Genomic DNA, 23,817 nt, shown 5'->3' on the forward strand with positions numbered 1-23,817 from the left:
AACGTCGTTTTGGGAATTGGACTTGTGATTGTTGGCCTGGAACGTCCTTATTGCTTGACGGCTGGTGTACGAATGTCTGCTTTGGCGCAAAGATTTAACACTATAAATATTACAGGCACGAGTGTGTTTTAATTTGAAAGAGCTGTTCTTGGTAAATACAGAAATATTAATTTTATTTGGGAATATGGATCTTTGTCCCCTTTATAGCCTCTTTAGCGTCTGATTATATGTTTCAGCAATTCATTTAAAATAAAAGAAAGCTAAAAGATGAGGTAAGGTTCATCATACAAACAACTGAAAACTATGCGTAGAAACACTTTCGTTTATTTTTTCAGAATTTTTTAAGAGTGTTGAAAGGCATTTAAATTTTTGAATACTAAGTTGAGCTTTATGAGCCATACTGACGGTATCCAGGAACTCTTGACTTCCTATCACCTTTTTTCTGATGTTCAACAGAAGGAGGGAATTTTTGGGAACATTATTTCAATAATCTTTTACTCATGGGTAAAAAGAGTTATTCCAACATTCAGTGTCGTGACTGGAGCTGGATAAACTTTCTGTGACGTCAGAGTTCCTAACTTCTGATTGTATGGTCTATAAAGCCCACATTAGAGTGCAAATGTTTAAGCGCCTTTAACTCTTTTCACAAAAATGTAAAAAAATAAATGAAAGTATATTTACGAATAGTTTTAAGTGGTCTATTTAGTGATGCTTACTTCGATTTTTAATGGTCTTTCCCTTTAATAATTCGGGTGATTTTCTCTGTCCCAGGCAGGAAGCGTTGGTTTAGCTCGGGAGAGAACCAGACGACTCGGGAGCGCTATGTCTACAGATACGATCCGGAGACGGGTAGAGGCAGCGTGGAGGTTATCACAGAAACCCCTGCCGGCACCCCCACGGAGAAACGTCATGATGACGTCATGGCTCAGTCCAGCTGCCCTCAAAATGGTGACATCACATTCAAGCCAAACTCGAGCGATCGTCACTCGTCCATCATCAGCGCGGCACGGTCGGTGTTCGATAGAGATCGGGTGTCTCCATCACTGAATAACCTGTGTTCTCCCAGCCGACAGGAGTTATTGGAAGGGCCGCGGCCGAGATCCAGTTCCGATTCAGCTACCAGGTTCATTTATAGATACAACCCCGCGACCGGGAAAGGTAGCGTTGAAGAAGTGCCTGTAAACAAATCCCAGAGTAAAACAAAGTGTCATTGTTCCCCTAAAACACAACCCAATCAAGGGGAAATATCGCCCAAAAACTCCAAAATTCTTCCTGGGTTCTCAACTCCGAAACACCCCAAAACTCATCATCTGTTGTTACAGCCCAATAGTAAGAGAAGCCATAAATACACGCCCACAAAAGGTCGAGGCAGTGTAGAGTTGATACCCAGCTCTTTGTCCGAAGGACCACCGAGAATAAGCTTATCACAGTGTGATCTACATAGCCTACACAAACAGGAGGCCAGGGTTCTCAAAAAGTCTTCACCCGTGAAGCCAAAATATGTATATAAGTACAATCCGAGTACGGGTCGAGGGAGTGTTGAGATGATTCCCTCGGGCGCACCGGGGTCCATGCCCGCCACTAGCCGCTCCCACGGTGCCTTACACACCGTGCTGGAAACCCCGAAGGTGACGAACTGCCGCCGCCCTGCTCACATGGGCGCCAAATATGTGTATAAATATAATCCAAATTCAGGCAGGGGAAGCGTGGAGATTATACCTAAAAGTGGCGAAGCTTTTGGTGGTAGAAGGCGGAATCACCATTTTAATTACCAGAGTTCGCCGCTGGCTAGTCCCCAGGGACAGGGGCCTAATTACAGCCAGCACCTGTCTAGTAAAGGCCAACAGTCCCCGGGTACTCCCAAATACGGGACCAGGCCGGAGAGTTTCCACTCGGACAAAATCGGAACTGTCCCCAAGGACCAGGGAATATCGCTGTCGATTTCAAACCTGCTGGACGGACTAGAAGACAACTCGGCGGAAGTGAGTCAGAAGGCTGCGCCTCGACCACGACTCAACACGATTGGTTCATGTCCATCGTCTCTCCGTCGAGGAGCGATACAAACTACCGTGGAAGTGCATCACCCGTCGACGACCAATCGCTGCCGAGGTTCCATAGACGCCGAACTGTCTCGACCAAGGATTCCAGAGGAGCGAAGGCACAGCTCTTACGACCGTCTGACTAATGCTGACATTGACAGCTTACCGCCCTTTCCAGGCGGCAGGACTTCAACCGGAAGTTCTGCAGCGACACGCCACAGTCTCCAGTTAAGCTAAGCAAGATAACTCTCAGAGAATTCCGCAATACGTTATTGTTTTTGTTGTTGTTTGGATTGTTTCATGCACCGGTAAGTAGCGTTTCCGACCTTTTTATGTTCACACCACACGGTCTTCAAGGTGTACGCTGTATGTTCACACCACACAGTCTCCAAGGTGTACACTGTATGTACACCACGGAAAGCATCCTTCATTCACAAAGGATTTATTGGTATGTTTGTGGCCTGTTTTAAGCATAATTATGCCAGCATAATTATTCATGCATAGATTTATTCATGGTTCATAGCATAATTATTCGTGAATAGATTTAGCTTAAATAACTCTGTGTGAACTTGTCTCCACACAAGCTGCTTACCAGTAGAGTCCGGCAAAGCATATTTACTGAACTCATCGTTCGTTCGATTGCCTTACTCTGCAAGAAGTAAAGCATCTGGCGAGGAGCACGTGTTTTGTGAAAATCCTTTAAACCACAGTTCTGCCTTACAAAGTGTGTTAATAAGTGGAATGTACCCGGACCAATCGCTGTGTGTTGAATATTTCCTAATGAACTGCTCATTTGTGGTTATTTTTAATATCAATGTGAATGAAAAGCGGGAGCTCTGCAAGGGGAGATAATTCTGCTGTATGCGATCAAGTGATTTACCCGCTTTGAGCAGCAATCATTGAGGTGTAACCGTGAGCAGTTTCAAGAGATACTGTACCAGTTGTTCAGATAGGTGGTTTGTATTCAGACGTATTTCCTCAACTCTTAATAAGTGGAAAATAATTTCCAAATTCAACTGATTTCCTGATTTACTGCCTTGTTACGGTATTGAAAACAGCAACAGAAAACAGACTCAGTGACTCAATATTACAATGTAAACAATGCTTTATATATAAAATGAGACGTACAGTTTTACAGACAGTTCAACAACAACAACAACATACACATCAGTATTACCGGTCTTTACAAGTTTCCAGTTCACCTTTGCATCCCAAGGAATGTATTCCAGGAAATCCAACGTAAAGACCATGGGATAAACACACAATTCACAAATTGTCCTAGACAGGTACTTCGCCAGGTTAGCGAACACGAACACAGTACACAGGTTACACAGAACTGGAACAGTCAAGCCTTTGAATGACGTCACACCCGCAGAGCACAACACAGGGTAAATACAGGCATGGAGGTATAATCCACTTTAGAACAGTTTCCCGCAGAAACTCACAAACGAGCCGTTCAGAGACGTGGAGTAATGTCACCTTGTGGCAGAACGAACGTCCTTTACAAAACTGAAAACTTCAGTTTAGAGTCCTTGACGACCTTGTCGGCCAGGTGAGGTCAGCGTGTTAAACAAATTACACAGTCAACACTGTATAATCATAATAAAGATCCGAACACCAATAAACGTGACTTCCGCAGAAATTCACATAAACCAGACATCAGTACTACTGTGGTACACAAACGGTGCCGGCATAAAAAACTGTCCTCCCAAATGAAACTGGCATCACCAGCTCATATAAATATAATGGACTCGATACGAGAGCGTCTCACACTCTCCTGGCTCCCAGTGGATGCAGCAAAAATACCTCCACTCTGCACAGAAAACACGGCTTATATACGGTCCAGGTGGATTCAACTATTCTTAGACACAGAATTAACAGCCAATGAACATCCAGTTAAATAAACAGAGCATTGAACAAGGTGCTTTCGGCCAGGTCCGCACTGTACATATATAACAGGGCCTGTTATGCTTATAACATATAACACAAAGGTCCGCAGACTAACAGTACATGAAGACGTTAAATAGTCATACATAACAGCCTAAAGTAAACAAATCAGAAGCTAATTGGCTAATTTCACTCAGAAACCAACGAGTTTTCAAATAATTGTTTTGGTCAAATTAGAGCGTACACATTTGTATTCAAATTTTGCGCACCGTATCGATACTTCTGCATTAGAAAGACTTGTATGTTTCATGAGATAGCCCTCTAGTGAGGATTGTGGTTCCCATTAGTTCTGAAATGTCGATTTAGCCTATTACAGGCTTTTCTTTTAACTTTATATAAAGACATAGTCTCATGACAGTTTGCAGCTTTGCATTGGCGCACGTCAATCTTACTAGAGCCAGATCTAGTAGCTGCTTCCTCTACTACCTTGTCGCTAACTAGATCTGAACAAACATTAATATCAGTGGAGTCAGATCTAGTAGCTGGCTCTTATGGTGGTTGTAGTTAACTAGACCTGATGAGAGATCTACTCCCGACCTGTTCAATGAAAACCTCATTAGTTTGATCGGTTAAACCTTAGTACCAGTCTGTAGCGTTGTTTCATTTCACATGTATCTGATTTCACCGATTTCACTTTCGAAAACTCGTAAGGAAGAATCTGATTTGACGAACAGAGGGCAGTCTAAGACTGAAAGAACTAGTTAGCGACCAGCTGGTATAGACATCGGCTTATAGGCCTGAATTTAGTGACGCTGAGAACTTTGTGTGTTGCTGAGATTTGGATCGAGTCGAAAAGTTGAGAAGAATCCCCATTACTGCAGACACTTTTATAAGTCATTGCAAAGCCAGTTATTTCCCCTTGCGGAATCCCCATTGTACGCATGCGCGGATGGTACTGCGCGGTGAGTGCATTTGAAGTCCTGTTGTAGACAGTATCCATGGGTTCAGTTCATTTGTTCTTCAGTATGTTGAGGTCCACGCATCTTTCCATTGTCTGTGTGAGTGTCTGTTTGGTTGTCCGTTTCGGTGTCTATTCCGGTGTCCTTTTGGGCAATACCTATCAACAGGCACCGAGTCTGGAACAGGGTACAGTTGTATGTTGATCTTTTGTGTTGTAATCTTTAGCTTTTCTTCAGGAGGTATGACTGTCATTCAGAAGCGAACAAAAGCCTTATCACTAGCTTGAAACAGAAACCTTGGTAAAACGGCCAGTATCTGTCGACCTGCCTATAGTTACAGTTCAAATGTAAAGAGGTTGAGTTTTGATTTATTCGTTCCACATATCGAGCCTTAGACCGGCCAGTTACATAAATGACTCACGTAAAATTGCGGCACAATTTCAAGTCGATATTTCACGAATGTCATCTTTAAACGATGGAACTTGTTGTTTAAGTCATCTAGATACAGGCGTAATACATTATGCGCGGTTTGATATCTTCGCTCGACTGAAAGAGGGCAGGTACACATCCCAAGTAAACCAGTTGTGTAATTCCTTCAGATATTTCCCGGCTAAACATAATATCCTGTTGACAGTGACAACTCTTAATGGTGTGAAGCATCTGAACAGACGTGGCCAAGGAAACACTAAAATCAAGCATATGTCACATGAAAGACCATTAAAAATACTTCGATAGGTTTTCTTTAGAATTCTTCCAACTGAGTAAATGGTTTTAAAACGTCAGATTCTATAGCGGTCATCCATATTTTTGGCTTGAAAGTTCGTTTCAAGGTCCATTTGGTGAACTCATTTATAGATCTATATGTACATACATTATTAATGCTGAAGCCTAGGAGTATGTTTGTGGCAAAACTCTGATGTGACGTCATTGTTCCCAATACGATTATAAAAGGCCACCATAAATTCCATAAAATTTCAAATGCATTTTTCTCGGTTGAAAAAATTCTAAAAAAAAAAACAATCGAATTGTTTATGTGAGCAGTGTTTATTGGTCTTTCACCATTAATTCACGCTAGTGTTTTCTTTGCCATTAAGAAATACTTCACAGTCTTTTTTTATGAAAAGCCACGAAGATGGAGAAGCGCACTCTTTACAATAAATGTGCCACTCTCTGAGCTCGCCTTACATCACCAGCTGCCACTACAGTAGCAGGTTTTCTACAGACAGCACCAAGGTTATCGGTGTCATGGTGTGATGAGACAGGAAGTCAAGTTTGTTTAACTTAGAAAGCTGTTAAAAGCTGTTTCTCTGCGTTTGTTTCTTGAAGTACTTTGTACATATGAATTCTGCAAGCACATTATGAATTCAATGGATCCCTTAAGTGGGTTTATGTCCGCTATGTCACACGGGGTCAAATATCTATAGATGTGGAGTGCTGTGAAGTGTAGAGAATGGCGTGTGTTCTGTAACGAGCATGAAATAGGAGTCTCCAGCTAACTAGTGGCGACACCTCCTGGCCACGAGAAAACTATTCAAGTAAACCCAAAACTTCATCTAGATATCAAATGAGAATACGGAGCCGATACCACAACGGTATTTTAACTGACTTACACGCCTATTTTTGTTGACGAATTAATAGTTACCTCAATAATTTCACCGGGACCAAGAACTAAGCTATGAAATTTTGTGTCTCCTTACTTAGAGCTTTGTCGAATCGGACCTAGGCTCCTTTATTTTCATTTAAGTTTGGACGCTGCTAATTTACACGTAATGAGGTTTCATTTGTGGAGTATGCTAACTGAGAGGGATAAGCGGCAAAAGTCAACAAAGTCGCCAGGTATACTGATGCAGCATCCAAGTTGAGGAAACTCTGTTATGGAACTTGTAAATTACATCTTTTTCATCTAAAACGGTTAAGTCACAACGTCTGAAACAAAAGTTTTGTCGTTAAAGAAAATGTTCATGATTTTACAAATTTTGTCTCTGTTTTTAGTCATCTAACGGTAGTTCTTCAACCTTTTCGCATGTTTCCTAGGTGTTTATTCAAGTAGGTCTATATTCTGAAGACATTATTCTATGTAGACTGATAAAATTATACTTTTTTTGAAGATCTGAAACTGGCTGATCCAACCAATGTAGTTTTGTCACCAAAATTAAATTAAAGATGTGCATAAATTGCACTGAAAGTTGCTCTGTTATATGTAAAAGGGTTGAGAAATTACTTTGATCTAAAATCCCTGTTGGCATTTGTTTCTCCTACCTCCCTTGGTTCAAAGGCACTTCCTTGAAGTCACGTGCACCTGTCAATCACAACTGTGAGCTAGATGTTCGGTTCCTGTACCGTCAATATAAACATTGTGATACCACTGAATCTGTTTTGTAATATCATGTAAATAAACATTGGAAATTTTGCAAGTGTTTCTGTAGAATTTCACTGAGTATGTCATACTGAGATTTTATCGCTTTTCATACTCTTCTTTGAGCCTCCCACCAATGCGGTTGCTGTGAGTTCAAATCCAGTTCATGCTGGCTTCCTATCCGGACGTACGTGAGAAGGGTCTTGGATTCGTCTGAGCTCTGTTTTCCTGCTGCCATAATGCTGGCCGCCATCGTATAAGTGAAATATTCTTAAGTACAAGGTAAAACACCAAACAAATAAATAATAAAATTCTCTTCTTTGAAGTCGCCACGACATGGTTTCAATACGGGTCAATGCGGGTCAATACGGGTCAAGCAATGTACTCGTTCATCCCTATTTGTTACATTTGAAATAACTATACAACCGAGTGCTTTATTTGTTTGTTTTTTCTGTCTTCGATTGCTTGAGTTTTAGTATAAAATGTAATTAAGACGTACAGTTTAGAGAGAAAAAGGGGCCTCCTTGACTCAGTTGGTTAGCGCGCTAGCGTAACGTAATGACCTCTCACGTAGGAGCGGAGGAGCCTCTCACTAAGCAACCTGCGAATGGTCGTGGGTTTTCTCCGGGCTCTGTCGGGTTTCCTTCCACCATAGTGCTGGCCGCCGTCGTATAAGTGAAATATTCTTGAGTAGGGCGTAAAACACCAATCAAATAAATAAAATTAAAGAAAAATCAGAGCAGCGACGACAGGTTGATTACTGCCAAATGCTTACACGTAACACGTAATCTTTCCCAACTCTGCTACAACAACCTTCAAAACCAGGGCACTCTAAAAAAAAAAAGGTATATGTGTGGGTTTATTGTTCTCAAAAGTTTGCACGTAAACTTGCACGGTCACATGACAACGACAGGTTACGGGTCTGTTGCTTTCCTGGATTGCTCTCAGCAAGATTTAATATTCCTTCCTTATAGTAATGTCAGAGGTTAAGCATGTGGTAATCTTATTTATGAGTGGACCCCTTCGGTTGCCTAATGGTTAAAGCGAACGCGTCGATGTCGGGAGACTGTACCAGGTCATACCAAAGAATTTTATAGGCAAATGGTAAATGGCTTGGCGCTCAGCAAAAATAGGTGAGAGCAAGGAGACGTGACTGGTTGCCCCGTTGTCAGTATAATGTGACCGGGTGGGGTGTCAAGCGTGATTTTCGGCGTGATACGTCTGTGGCGGCAGCATTGGTGACATGGACACAATATGAGATACAAGAAGACACAATATATGTATACACACCTATTGATTTCATATGGCTGAAAAATTGCTAAGTACGATGTTAAACCCCAAGCATAAATACGCACAAATTCACGAGGGATTTCAATGCCATCATCGGTCAAGCTTACTAAGGTCTCTTGTAACCAGTTAACAACACACCTCTATGTCTCCGGGTCAGGTTAAACCAAGGACTGTACCAAAAATGGGACTTGTTGCCGCTCAGCACTGAGGGGTTAGAGTAAATAAGCAAGACTGGCGTAGTGACGTTACTCGGGCAGCTTTCTGCTACCGAACCAATTTGCTGCTATCCACCGAGTACCCAGGACATTGTAATACATGGCGGTGTCATAGCCGTACCGACCGCTTCGGTGGTCTAATGGCTAGAGCGCCCGAGATCAAACCCGGGTCGGGTCATACCAAAGACTTTTAAAATGAGACTTGTTGTGGCCTAGCTTGGCGCTCAGCACTGAGAGGATAGAGCAAGGAAACGATGCCCCGGTGTGGGCATGATCAACGGGTGGTGTGTCGTGTCCTGTGTCTCTGGCATGATACTTCCTGCCATAACAAGACACAATATATGTACACACACCTCGTCGTAATATGACTGGAGAATGTTAAGGACTACGTCAAACAAAAAGCGTACATGCATACACAGACATGATTAGAGCCGAATTCTTCTATCCCTATAGGCGGAGCCCAATTTGCTACCATCCTTCGAGAACCTCGGGCAGTGTAATTGATAACAGTATAACACCCAGAGCAATATAATTCGCCACTGACTCACCGAGTACTCACTGCCAGTGTGAGAATTCCAATCAGTATGGGGTACCACTGGGCTTATGCTGTTTGCCCTGCGATCGAGGAAGATTTCCGCATTAATTTCACGTGGGGGTGCTCGATGAACGACAGCGAATTGGGTTGCCTCACAGTTATTGTGCAGAGTGATCCCAGTAAGCTATTTACGCCGAGTGAGCGGCTTAGTAATAACTGTGGGCTGAAGGGGTGTGCCGTTGCCATGAACGTTGTAATGGATCGCAACTATATTGTAGTTTACTGCTCTGCCTTGCAGGAAAATTTAATCAAAATACTCGGAAATTGACGTCATCATAATGAAAAGTGAAAATTTACTCTTTCTAAAAGTATTAAACCTTAGTACGATATTTTCCCACAAAACATGTAGTGAACAAAGACTACAGTAGTAGCTTATAAAAAAGCAATTCTCACAGGAGATGTCAGCTGACAGGGATTTTCTCTGAGCTCCAGGTACGTGCGTTAAATTTCATTTAATTTAAATTTCATTAAATTCTGGCATTTTGTTCTACAAATCTTCACAAAGATAAACAGTTGTCCTTGATGAGCGGTCAATAATTTATTATTATCATCATTATTATTATTATTATTACTAGGAGTAGAAGTAGTATAAATTTATAAAAATTTATTAACCTTGGACAACAGCATATGAAGGTTGTCTTTTGACGCAGCGGCTATACAAGAAGACTCTATTTTCCAAGTTCACTGTACAATGGTTTTAAAATAAAAAAAGTAGGTACTAGATAACTGTAATAAGTTGGAAATGAAATCTGTGATAAGCCACAATTTTTATTAGAGAGTGGGGCCACAGAAGTAAACCACCAAGCTTTGGTAAGTTCCTGCCGAAGTTTCGCTCGCGTGACGTTCAGATACTCATACCGTATTAGTGGAAGAAAAGTGGCCATGCAAGTGTCTTCGACATACTCTCATCAAGGCCGCACCGACAGGAAGATAGAGCAAATTGTTCCTTTAATATTGTTTTTGACAAAATGACAGTGACGTTTCGATTTGAGGCGTCCAAGGCACTTAATTCAGCTATTTCGTCTAATAGCCGTGGTTAAAGGTTAAGCGCTGCGCATAGACGATTTAGCTCAATGGCCATAACCATTCATTCATTTGAGAGGAATTGCGGATGGCTCCGTTCCGTGAAACCCTGAATCTGTGTGCGCTGTGGGACACTCAATCCCTACACAGATTCTGGTACGCGATAGGTTTACATAGGTCACAGCCCTCCACAAATTGGATATAAATTGTTTGACTCTCCGGCAGACGGTTTAAGCGGAGTCAAACACAGGAGAGCCGTGCGATGTGAATGAGTAGCTATTAATAGCGATCGATGGCGAGCATTTTAACCGCCGTCTTCAATAGATCAATGCTTTTGAGAATCAACAAAAGATCCGGGAATTTAATTTTCTTGAAGAGCCTCTGCTCAGGGACAATAAGTATTCATGAATATCCCACTTTTCCCAGCGTAGGCCAAGACAGGTTAAAATCCATAACATAACGTTTGCGCTTTTCGCCGCACGTGCCCGTGCCTAAAGATTAAAACGTACAGAAACATAGGCTGATCAGCCCAAAGCAAGGACATTCAAGTACGAGATTATTTGTAGCACGCAGCTTCCGTTTTTCCTACAATCATAGTTTTGAAAATAAAACAGTAAGGGATCCAGAGGGTCATGACACAAGTTCCAATTATGCGTATAATCCTGGCAGTGAAATAGGCAGTGATATAATTAAAGACGTACACCATAGGGAGCAAGACCAGAGCAGCGATGACACACGTAAACGTGAAATACAGCCACTTGTGAATTTACCTCGGTAAAGGTTTTATTCCACCTGTTTAAAATAAATGCGTAAATAGTAGAAATTCACACGCCCCCTCACGCAATGTCGTAAGTAGAATTAGTTTTTAAAAAGTACAGGGATGTTAATTGCTATTTATTAGACGTCAGTGGTATAGAGTTACTCAGAATACCGTGTTATCATCGCGTTTAACTTACAATCACATTAAAACAGTGCAAATGGAGAAGGCCTCGGAGATACACAGTCCACCACCAGAATCCTGATTTATGCAGGAATACAATATAATTAAAGACCTTACAGCAAAGAGCGTAAGACCAGAGCAGAGCAGTAATGGTATCTAATCCCACTAGACAGCAAGAGGGAGAAGTTTGAATTATGCAATGCGAGATCACGTGGTGCTGCTTAAAAGTAGAGCGGTCCCTTGATCCAGTAGCGTGCTAAGCTAAGAGAATCCAATTACACCGTTCGTCAGATGGCCTTAACAGGCAGAAGTAGGATCCAGCCAATAAATCACCTGACCCAGTCACTGTTGCGAAGAACCCGGGATTGGTAACAAAAAACCTTTGTGGTAGAAGGAAATAATGCCTCAGATGTTCTGTTTTATGTCTGTGTTCAAAGTTTCCTATCATTAAAAGGTTTGGCGCGGCTTTCTGTATGCGTACAGAAGGGGATATTGCAGCATACTGATATTGTCGTATGATCAGAGAAATACGAGAAGATGCCTTTTAAATAGTTAGCTGTTGTTGTGCTGTTTGCTGAATATTTTTTTTCTGTTATTCATCATTCCATGTCGCCGAATAGAACAAAGATGAGAACGAACCAACCCATAAATGCTCACAGATGTCGTTAAAGTACGGTGATAAGAGTTTGCAAATTGTGTCGTTTTACATTCATCGTACTCTTTAACTTCTTGCCCGCCTAAATCAGTTGTATACATTTCAGCTGATAAGCCCCTGAATCATCATGTCGCACACTCGAATCCAGCTCTGGTCTGTTCTCTCTTGTTTGGCAGCTGTTAGAAACATATGCTGATTAGCTCATAAAATAAGATCAGCCTGAAAATTTGTCGAGTGCTTAACAAAATATGGTTACGCCTATCGGAATGTGTTTTATTGATTATAACAGTACTTCACGTATTTTCACATCATCTGTTTCAAAAAATAAAAAAGTTTACTACGATGCAAAGTGCAGTATTCAGCTATAAGAATTCAACACATATATTCCAGTGTTATCTTTTTCAGAACTCTGACCGTGCTGAAGTGTCTCAGGCCTAATTCTTCTACCACTGTGAGGAACTCAATTTGCCGCCATCCAGCCAGTAGCTGAAGGGCACCGTAATTGATAATGGTATCATTGTCACTGTGCAATCTGCCACAGACTCGCTGAGCATTGATTCCTTATGCCTGGCATCATGTCATATCGAAGTATCGCCTATGTTGTTTTGCTGGCCGTATGTCCATCAGAGGCTTTCAACACTTAGTAGATGTAAGATCTTTGGAATTCCTGAAACACAGGTAGACTTATTTTCATTTGTAATCCAGTTATTCTTAAAATCTTGCTTTGCATATGCTGTACATGGAACAAGAGAACATGGATAAACTGTGCGTATGGTTCGGAACTGACCAATCATATGCAGGGTCGTGCAATTCAAATGTCAAATCATTGATCATATCATGTGACTTTCCCTCTATGGATTCCTTATGCGGAGGGATATGACAGCCAAGTAAAAGGTAAGGTTCGCCGCCTGAACAAAGGCTGTAGGGTCATTTTTATTTCACTCTCTCTCCGATTCATGACAGAGACCATGGTGAACAGTTAACAGGTGTATAACCACCTTCATTTACCTCTGTTCTCACAGTCAATCTCTCTAGTCATTATCCGTGATTTTGGTTTGGGCGTTCATTTCTTCACACGCAGTAGTATTTGGACGTATGTCTTTGGAAACATATTTAAATAGTAAATATATACGTAGGAAGGTCTTCAAGCAAACTGCGGATGGTCAAGGGTTTCCCCCAGACCCTGCCAGGTTTCCTCCCATGATGAATGCGGTTTACAACACCAGTCAAACAAATAAATAAATAGCAAGTATGGTCATTTTAACTTAAACTTACAACGTACGCGAATATAAGCCGCCGAAAACAAGTTGATCCAAGAGTTTTCCTTTATTTTTCCTTTCTGTAACGGAACAGTTTCTGTGGAGTTGTGGTTGTGAAAAGACGGGGCAGTTTTAAAGCACTGCAATGTAGCAGTAGATCATTTGGCACTGAAAGTTGAAATTTTGACAAATTTGTATTAAGATAACAATGAGGATGTGGAAAAAAATTCATTTTCTAAATCCCAAACAATAAACTTTAAGATTGTGTTTTAAATTTTGACCTAAGTGTGTGGAACCGTCCCCCGAACGAAGCGAACGAAGCTATGATGTTTGAGTGTTATGGCCATGTTATTTTCTATAGCCAGCCCTTCAGTACTGAGCACAGACACGCTGATCAAGATAATCAGGGTCTGTCAGCCGGTCAGCATATAATGACGCTAATACGACAGGTTACGGTTCGGAATAACGGTGGTCAATTATCCGGTACGTAGTCAAAATACTCAGCCAGCCCGAGGTAAATTGCTCCGCATTCTGGTACGATTCTCCTGTTAACAAGAATACCTGGAGTGTTCCGTGGACGGTCGCAAATTGTCCCTCTCCCAGCTATTGGAAAGAGTGTCTTTATGCGATGTAAGTTATTAAGACGATTTACCTCGGGTAACACGTGTTTTCTTGAATGACTGCAGATTTCAGTATCTTTGTAAACCTCATCTCTCTGGCCCCAGCAATTGAGTAGTAAGCTACTACTCAATAGTAGCTGACATTAAGACGGCTTAGCTGTATGCCAAACATTTGCGCTTGTTGACTTTAACAATCCTTTAACAGATGATAGTAATTTGCATCTTATAGGAAGCTGACGTTTCCGGAAAAATGAAATCAAACTCCTTGGAAATTCAATCAAAGAAATTTCAGTCTTAGAATAGATTTATTTGATTGGTGTTCTACGAAATGCTCAAGAATATTTCACTTAGATGAAATATCTGTAGATTTTAACAGAACGTCACGTCTTCTATGAATTCAATACAGAGATTCCATTACACTAACAGGATATTATGTTGAATATGTCAAAGCGTTATGTTATCATAAGAGAATACATTCTAGAATCACTCAGAATTTCTGTTAAAATTAACAGATTAATTTTTTGAGTGAATGATTAACGAAATATTTATTTTTATCTGTATATGTCGTAAATCGTAAGCTAATAAACGTTATGTCATAAATGTTGTAGTCATAACAGATTAAACTCTGTCCGGTTTCCTCCCACCATATTATAAGTGAAATATGAAATATTCTTGAGTACGATAAAAAACACAAATCAAATAAATAACTCCACACAAGTATTCCATAAAAATAAGAAGAGTTCGGTCGCAAAAGCAGATAAACCCCATTATATCGCCAATACATTACAAAATTGAATGTATGACATTTTTCACTTTTTCGATAAGTTTGTATTTGCTCTTCCAGCTTTGTGATAATTAACATTTTAATTACGCTTGTCTTTTATATGTCCGAGTCTGAACTCTTTTTAATGACAGAATTTTTGTTAGCTTAAACGAATTTTGTCTTAGCTGCTTTTTTTTTTGTGCAGTGCAATGGAAGATTACAGAGATGGAAAAACTGAATAACGATCACTTTCGTTAAATTTCTAATATGTTATTCTACTAATCTTGCGCAAGTAGAAATCGTCTTGGACGATAAACGACTGATCCGCCGGACGGAAATTTGTCAACTCACAAGGACAATACATTCAGTCAGTTGGCAACGTGAGAAAAAAAGGTTCATTTACGGATGCATTTGTGTCTTGTATGACAGTATACAAAATCACATACACTGAAATAATTTCCTGTTGTTCTTTTTCTTTCGCAGAAGGTTATGCGGTTGATTATCTGCTGTGAAAAACCAGTTAAAGAAAACAGAGAAAGAGTGCGGACTCGAGACCTGAATATTAATACCTGACCTAAACTGAAATAAATATTTTGCATATTTAATTAAGCTGATCGCCATACCTGTCATGACAAATCTAAAACAACAAAACTCTTTTTTGATGTTTTTTTTTCAGAATAATTTCTCTCTTCCAAAAGAATAACAAAATTGCTTCAGTCGTCTGTAACTTTAAATTTGAAACATATTTTGTCATTGCCGTCATTCGTTTCTACCACAAAATGTATAAATATGGAACATTTGTGTTGTTTACAATTTGTACCTCTGCCAGCGATGGCCATATGTGTGTTTGTTCATTTAATGCATAATGAGACAAACGCTTTTTTTTTAAATTCTTTCTGTAACAAAAAACATATTCATAGCTCTCTGTTTTTGTATGTATTTCTCTCACGTAATATTTCCTCCAGCCATACAATTATGTTATACAAAGAGAATTTATCCGAACTGCTTTTTCCTGAGCTTTCCGGCGCTGGTTCTTTGATCACTCCCATTAAACCCCCAAACAAACAAAAAACTAAGCAGCAACCGGAAATTATATCTCCCAGCACAAGGGTTTATTATTACTGATCCCTTGTCATATTAGAAAAATTGGATCAAGCGATACATCTGAAATATTCTCTTTATTCTCGCATCCTTTGGTAACGGAACATGTGTTTGATGCAGCGTTGAGAATTGTATTTCGTCGTCCGGCTGGTGCCGTAATTAAAAGACTGTAACACAACCGGCTCCCTCTTTACAACCCGCCTTCGACATCGCTGAGGGCGTAGAATACAGCGCTAAGACAACATCGATACGTTGCCTGACAAAATACGATTTACCTGCCATACTGTTTTGAACTAAGTTATCACTCTTGTTTATTTTATACACGACTCAGACAGAAAATATTTTCCTTCTGGTACAGTCACCATTTGTTTAATTACCTGTAGTACAGTCACCATTTGTTTCATTACCTGTAGTACAGTCACCTTCAGGCACATAATCATTTCTTGCTAATTGCTTTCAGGAAAAAGGGTTTTTCTTAAGACATCGTTTCCATCTCCGGTCGTGCGTGGGAAGATCTTCCAACAACGTGTGGATGTGTGGTCGCTGAACTCTCCTGCACCCTGCTCGGTTTCCGCCCACCATAATGCTGGCCATAGTCGTACATGGGACGACGCACGTCAGATAAATAAGTAAATAAAATAGGTTTTCAAATGTTTTCGTTTTCTCTTCCCAAAACGGTGGGTATTTTCCTGTCCACACTAAGAGCATCCGTAGCGTTTCCTACCTGACAATTTCTTAATCAGCACTCCGTAACCGAGGGGATTGCCCATTTGTGGACGACAGTCGGCTCCGCTTACGATCATATCGGGCATTCCTAGTCCACAACCCAGTAAAACCTTCGAAAAGGCCGCCATGTTAGCCATCTCCAACCCAATTCGGGTTATTTTCTAATTGTTCATGTGAAGGATTAAATCGTAGCAGCTTACATATTCAAAGAATCTTAAACCGGCATTAAATATTTTCTTATATTTTTTAAACCCAGTAAAAGTTTAGTGAAACTTCGGCTTGACATAGCCTCAGCGCGCTTCCATTATCGACAACAAGGTGACGTCACCTTTACTCTCTAACGTCGAAGTTATTTTCCGAATTATATTCAAAGCAGTAGCCTGTGGCAGATAGAAGTTGTGGACTTCGGCGATGAAGATCCGGGTGATAAATATCTTTCTCAGAAATTGGACATAATGAAAGGATCTTTGCTCTGCTTGAACTATTGATACAGTAAGCCTGCTATATCATTTATAGTTTACTTATTTATTTATTTGATTGGTGTTTTATGTTGTACTCAAGAATATTTCACTTATACGACAGTGGCCAGCACTATGGTGGGAGGAAACCAGGCAGGACCCATGACCAGTTACACTTTAAGTATCCTGCAGATGCAAGCGTTCTGAGAGGTTGTGCTGGTGATCTTTATTTTGTAAATAATTACAAAATTACAATAGGATTGTTGTACAACTAGATCCATGATAAATTCTGAAACAAATGGAAATAAATATAAGCACCACTGAGGCTGAAGTAGACATTCAACTGTCGCTGAATGTTATGCTTCAGTTACTGACCTTGTTATCGCGGACGTCAGAGAAAGTACCTCGGCTTGAACATGGCGTTTCAATAATTTTACTGTATTTTAAAAAAGAAAACACAAAATAACTTAACCTTGTATGAAAGAATGACAAAAATGATAAGAATGGAAAAAAATTATATCGTAGGATTGAATTAATTTTAAGGATTTTCCGGTGAGATGCCATCTTCTCATTCATATCAACCTTCGGCACCCCTAACGAATTTTTCGCCGACTCTGATATTTGTTATTTAGAAACTGCAGACTAAACGCTAAAAAGAGCTACAAACAGTGTATTTGAGGAGATACTGTCTGACATAATTTGTAATACCTTCGCTGAATATTACACAGCTTGTAAATCAACTGATTTTACGTCTATGGTGGTCCGTAAATGATACAGACCTGCCCTATAAGACTTTGTGAAATTGCGCTTCGGCTGCACATAACTAAGTCGTTGTGTAAACGATCTGAAAATGAGGTCTGATGCAGTAGTTCTGTGTTATCATATTTCACTTCATGGACACTTTGTGAAATTGCGCTTCGGCTGCACATAACTAAGCCGTTGTAAACGATCTGAAAATGAGGTCTGATGCAGTAGTTTTGTGTTATCATATTTCACTTCATGGAGTGAATGGAAGTCTAAGTCACAGCTTAGGCCGCACAATCTGACAGCAACCTGCTGGATTGGATAAAATTCTCAAGATGTTTGCCTCGATTCACACCAGCCAGTTGTGCAGTAATGACATTTTGTTCTACATGTTAATTAAGTACATGGAATGTACTGATGTTAATTCCTTACATTAAAATAAACCCTAACGCAAAAAAAAATGTCACAGAGACTATTTCTCTTTTACAGCGTATGTTGGTATATTGCAGATCTAGCGGGATGATGTGGGATAATGCGTGGAACGTCAATTACGCACCTAACTCAAAGAGACACAGCCATCTGATTTATCCTGGTACACAAAATAAATCACTGCGACGTAGAGAGAGAGCCAGAGCAGCACTGAGACTAAAACCAGAACAGTCACATATTCTTCATAGATTAAAACCAATGAATTAATTCAGCAGCTGCACGTGTCACCACCAATCACGCTGTTAAAATCCCGATCGAGGACGACCGAGGACGACCGAGGACTCTTTATAGCTGCATGTCAAAGTCTGTTCATTTTAAACAACCACTTTGCCCTCGCATGACTGAAGCAGGGAGACCAGATATCCTCATGTATAATTACTACTGTTGCGCACTTTTTGTGTAGAAGTGTCTCTCCAACAAAGTAAAATCCCGAATCCTACTTAGTTTATACGGAAGCCAGTCAGCGCCAAAAGTAACAGCATTTTTTCAAAAATAAATCTAGAAAACACGAGAAACTATTTCTTCTAAACACAAATCTCGTAATTAGTCTCGTAACTGTTTCGAAAAACAAATCTCCTAATTACAAGATAGTTACATACCATATTTTTTTTTTTTTGGAAAACATTTGTTATGTTGGCATTGACTGGGCTCCATAGGTTTACGCAGATGCTGTTTGTTTGAAGGCCGTGGTTACAGACTCCTGTGTTGTCATCGATCGATGAACACTATTCATGGTTCTCTTGTCTCTGCTTGCCATTATGAATTGGACTCCGACCGATCAATCGAGTAGAAGTTGATGAAATTTATAACTAATTTGGCTGAATTCCGTGGCATATCTAAATCTATAATGTGCCACAGCTTCTGTTTAATAAATGTTCAGGGAACAAACACACATCCTACTGGCTTCAATCTCTGATTGTAAGGCTGCATCAAAATTAGACAATCTTTCAAACCACAATTTCCAACGAGCATTTATTTAGTAGGTATATTATCTCAAGAAAAAGTTTGTAATAATTTTCATATTTTTACATCTGGTGAAAAGTGAAGAAAAAAATCATAAACATGATAGGCGCAAGAACGTAGGGTTTGTATATTTTCAAACATGCAGCGGATTCCTCGATACTTAAGTCACTCCTGACTAATTTAGCAATCACGTAACACCTTTGTACCATTTACATTTTTGTGCTTTCGCTCTTCCTTATAGATTTCGAGATAAGTACAAATTAATGTATTTCTTCATGCAGAGTTGACAACAGTTTTCACAGACGAATTTTGAAACAACAGTTGGAAATGATTCACTATTTAGAGATATTTGTGCTATCGTGATAACTATTCAGAAAGTTTTGTTTCTTCCCCAAGGCCTATCATTTGGAAAGCGCATTAGCTAATACTGGTATTACATCATATTTTATATTTAAATTTTTAGTCCAACTCTGCAGCCAGTTCTCCAAAACCAAAGTAAACAACAGCAAATTTAGTTCACATTTAATCTAATGTTACGTAATTACTTTGGGTTAAGAACATAATTGAAGTCTTGGCTCAGTTTTGAACAACCGGGCCCTGAAGTACACTCTTAATCCAAACTTTCAAGTCCTGAGGCGGGCTAGAACAAAACCTCTATCTCTGTATACAAATGTCTTAACACGTTTTGAATCATACATCTTACCTTTCCAGCCGTTCAAGGTCAAGGACCTTATATGGTAAGGTTGACATGCAACTTATAAAGCTTCAAACATACACTGAAGTGTATAGGTCATGGAATAGACAAATGCTAGCATGTTCCAGTCGCATTGGAATACCTTTATTTTGGCATTAGTCACTGCAGAGTGGGGGAAATCACTGCGCCACAAATGTACATGTTTAATTGTCTGAAAAATGCTTGAATACGGAATTATCCACCCATTAATTAAATACATATATAACAAATGTTGAACTTCATACCTCCGCTACGCATAACATGTTAATGTTAATTAAGGACCACATGCGCTCTCCACCAGGATTCACGTATGATTTCTCTATAGTTACCACACTTTGCTTAATACCACACCTTAACAATTGTCCATTCTAATTCATAATAACACTTATTTAATGCAATCTATATCTTTATTCTCACAAAAAAGTATGTTGCCAAAGAAAAAAAAGAACGACAAAGATTCGAACTCTTCCTGTAGATGTAACATGTTGTCCATAGTGAACAGCGACTTCGTTAGTTCACTGTGCGTTGAAGGGTAGGTGAAAGACTATGTCAGAAATACTTTTATTTTTTACATATGAAGACAAACGTTAACCAAAGCGAAACTTTAACAGCACGTAGAAATACATACATGAACGTTTCAGTAAAGATATTTTCTGGTTAACGTTGATCTTCATGCTGTTGACACACTGACTCGTTTGAACAAAAAAATTAGCGTTTTGGATCGAGGGTGCATTTTTTGTTATTACTAAGCAACCATCTCTTTTATGGCCATATAACTGATTCGACCAAGTTCTGTACTTCTGCTTTTGAAATTTACACAATTGTACTGGGATTTCGAATTTTGCACTTTCTTATCGTACCTCTCTGGGGTCTATCTCCGCCTTACCTTATCAGTTTCTTTTTTCTAATAATTTTCCTTTCCTTTCCTACAAAGATTTTTTGGAAGATTGTCCCACAGAGAGACATTTGTCTTGACGTTATTATTCCAGCTAATTTACTTTTCTCCGGCAGCATGCTCTTAAAGGTGGAGAAAATATACAAGTTCGAATGGATGAGTGTGAAAAAGTCAGTTGTAAATGTGGTCTTCAATGTTTTTTCTATTTCTCTTTAAAAAGAACAAGACACTTGAAAATAATGTTTGTATTTTGTATTCTTGGTAGATATTGTCACAATAATGTTATAAATGAGGATGTTACACAAGTTCAATAAATATATTTATATTTTGCACTGCAAATAAATTTATTAGACATGCATCACATCCTTATTCAGAACATTATTATATGCAGAGACGTTATATACCAAGAGGCGTTCCAAAATACCCATCACACAAAATTATTTTCAAATACACTTTTCTCCCAAAAGAAGATGAAGACCATCTTTGAATGAAGAAGAAATGAAGACCATCTTTGCAAATAGGTTTTCACTTTCTTTCGTCTAATTTTGGAATCATTTGTTATGATTTCTTATCCACTGATCCAAAACTATACTGAGCACAAGGTTTTCAAGGGGTCTTCTTGGCCGAGGGGGTCAGCGCAGTGTAGTGACCCACGAGCCTCTCGCCAATTAATGTGGTCGCTGTGAGTCCAGCTCATACTGACTTCCACTCCGGGCGTACGTGGGCAGGTCTGTAGGTCGTGGGTTTCCCCCGGGGCTCTGTCCGGTTTTCTCTCTCCACAATGCTGACCGCCGTCATATAAGTGAAATATTCTTTAGTACGCCGTAAATCGCTAATCAAATAAATAAATAAACAAGGGGATTTTTTACGTGTCGTGATTAATACAGCTTTTTCTCCATACATACATGAACCTCATTTCCTCCAATGAAAGCTTTAGTCACCTTTCCTTCAACGCCAATCACGAGACAGCATTTTCTCTGTACCATTTCTATATAAGGGCAGGCCTATATACCGCGTGACCACGCGTCCTTAGATCATCAGAAGAATTGGCCTTTAGCTCAGGTTAAATGCTTGATTTCGGATGAGGAGATCCGAGATCAAATATCGGGTTAAAGAATGAATTCTTCAACCATAACATCTGAATTATGTCTCGCCAATTGTCGTACCGGAATTCCATGAGAGAGCATAGCTGGTCACGTGGTCACGATTGATTTTGGGTGAGATCTGAGATCAAATTTCGGGTTAAAGAATGAATCCTTCAACCATAACATGTGGATTATATCTCGCCAGTTGTCGTACCGGAATTCCATGAGAGAGCATAGCTGATAACGTGGTCACGATTGACTTCCAGTGAGATCTGAGATCAAATTTCGGGTTAAAGAATGAATCTTTCCACCATAACATCTGGATTATATCTCGCCAGTTGTCGTACCGGAATTCCATGAGAGAGCATAGCTGATAACGTGGTCACGATTGACTTCCAGTGAGATCTGAGATCAAATTTCGGGTTAAAAAATGAATCTTTCCACCATAACATCTGGATTATATCTCGCCAGTTGTCGTACCGGAATTCCACGAGAGAGCATAGCTGATAACGCGGTCACGATTGAATTCCAGTGAGATCTGAGATCAAAATTCGGGTTAAAATATGAATCTTTCCACCATAACATCTGGATTATATCTCGCCAGTTGTCGTACCGGAATTCCATGAGAGAGCATAGTTGATCACGTTGTCACGATTGATTTCCAGTGAGATCTGAGATCAAATTCCGGGTTAAAGAATGAATTCTTCAACCATAACATCTGAATTATGTCTCGCCAATTGTCGTACCGGAATTCCATGAGAGAGCATAGCTCATAACGTGGTCACCATTGATTTCCAGTGAGATCTGAGATCAAATTCCGGGTTAAAGAATGGGTCCTTCAACCATAACATCTGAATTATGATTGGTTCTTTGTCGTCAGCATGACCAATTCACCAATCAAGGCCATGAAATATACCATCGCTCGCCGAAAGCCGTTCGAAGTTCATGGGGACTTTGTTTTTGCCAACCTTATCCTCAAATTGTTTTCACTACCGTTCCCTTTTCTGCAGAATGACGTTATCAGCCTCAGAAAAGAATCTAATCCATATACCCATGTCATAAGCCTATCCTTATAGCTCTGGCATCTAATATTCTGTATATCAGATTTAGATAAGGCCAGTTATGGTTGGAATGAGTGAGTGCGGGCTTGGGGTTTAACGTCGTACTTAACAATTTTTCAGTCATGTGACGACGAAGAAGTCCTTGGAGTGTATGTAATGTGCCTCCTTGATGCAGGATGGATTTCCAACCGCTCTTTTTTCTGGTGCTGCTTCAATGAGACGCTTTACCAAAGACAAGTAAGCTGTCCCACCCGAGTCATTATACTGATGCGGGTCAACCAGTCGTTGCCCTTCCCCTTCATACTCCAAGCCTGTGTCTCCACCTAGGCTTGAACCTGGATCGACCATCCCCTAATCGGACGCTGTACTGAGCGATCGGTGCACGTAGTTATGGCTGGTTTGATTCAAAAACTTGCTTTTGCAAGACTAGACTATATCACATCCATAACAAAATTTTATTAGCCTCCTTCACATTGTTTATCGTTTATAAGTTACTAGATTCTGGCTTTTTTCTCGAAGATAAAGGTTCCAAGATAGTAGCAAGAAAGACATTGTCAACCACGACAATGGATAAGGCCTCGCGGACAGTGTGCATATCTCGTGTATTATAAACTATAATGCTTGCTTGACCACAAGATTTTCCAACGTACCGCCGGAGCGGAAGCCAGCGCGAGCTGAATTTGAGATCATAGTGACCGCATTGTTGGGCGCCTGTGTGAAGGGTCAACACCTTAATTTGCACATGTGTGACCAGTACAAAATGTCAATGAGCCCAACATCAGATCACATCCAGCAGTATGCGAGTGACGGTGAAAACGCTGACCCAAGAATGCTGATATGGTTCGTAAAATTTGATCAAGGTAGTGTGTGGTATGAGATAAGTTGTGTGCTAACGTCCTCTGACAGGGACGGATTCTCTGTCGATGGCACTTACATACCAGATAAAGACTGCAGGCCCTTC

General features: G+C 40.1%; 1 protein-coding gene across 1 annotated transcript in view; it reads left to right on the top strand.

Moving 5' to 3' along the window:
- LOC135464871 (uncharacterized) overlaps nucleotides 1–2,455 on the top strand; it is a 48,565-nt gene extending 46,110 nt beyond the window's left edge. The window contains exon 4 of the mRNA XM_064742440.1: nucleotides 772–2,455. Coding sequence (XP_064598510.1) covers nucleotides 772–2,276 — 1,505 coding nt within the window. The 3' untranslated portion in view covers nucleotides 2,277–2,455. The remainder of the gene's footprint in view (nucleotides 1–771) is intronic.
- Nucleotides 2,456–23,817: the final 21,362 nt, after the last annotated feature.

Source organism: Liolophura sinensis, chromosome 4, assembly GCF_032854445.1.
Source record: "Liolophura sinensis isolate JHLJ2023 chromosome 4, CUHK_Ljap_v2, whole genome shotgun sequence".
Taxonomy (NCBI): domain Eukaryota; kingdom Metazoa; phylum Mollusca; class Polyplacophora; order Chitonida; family Chitonidae; genus Liolophura; species Liolophura sinensis.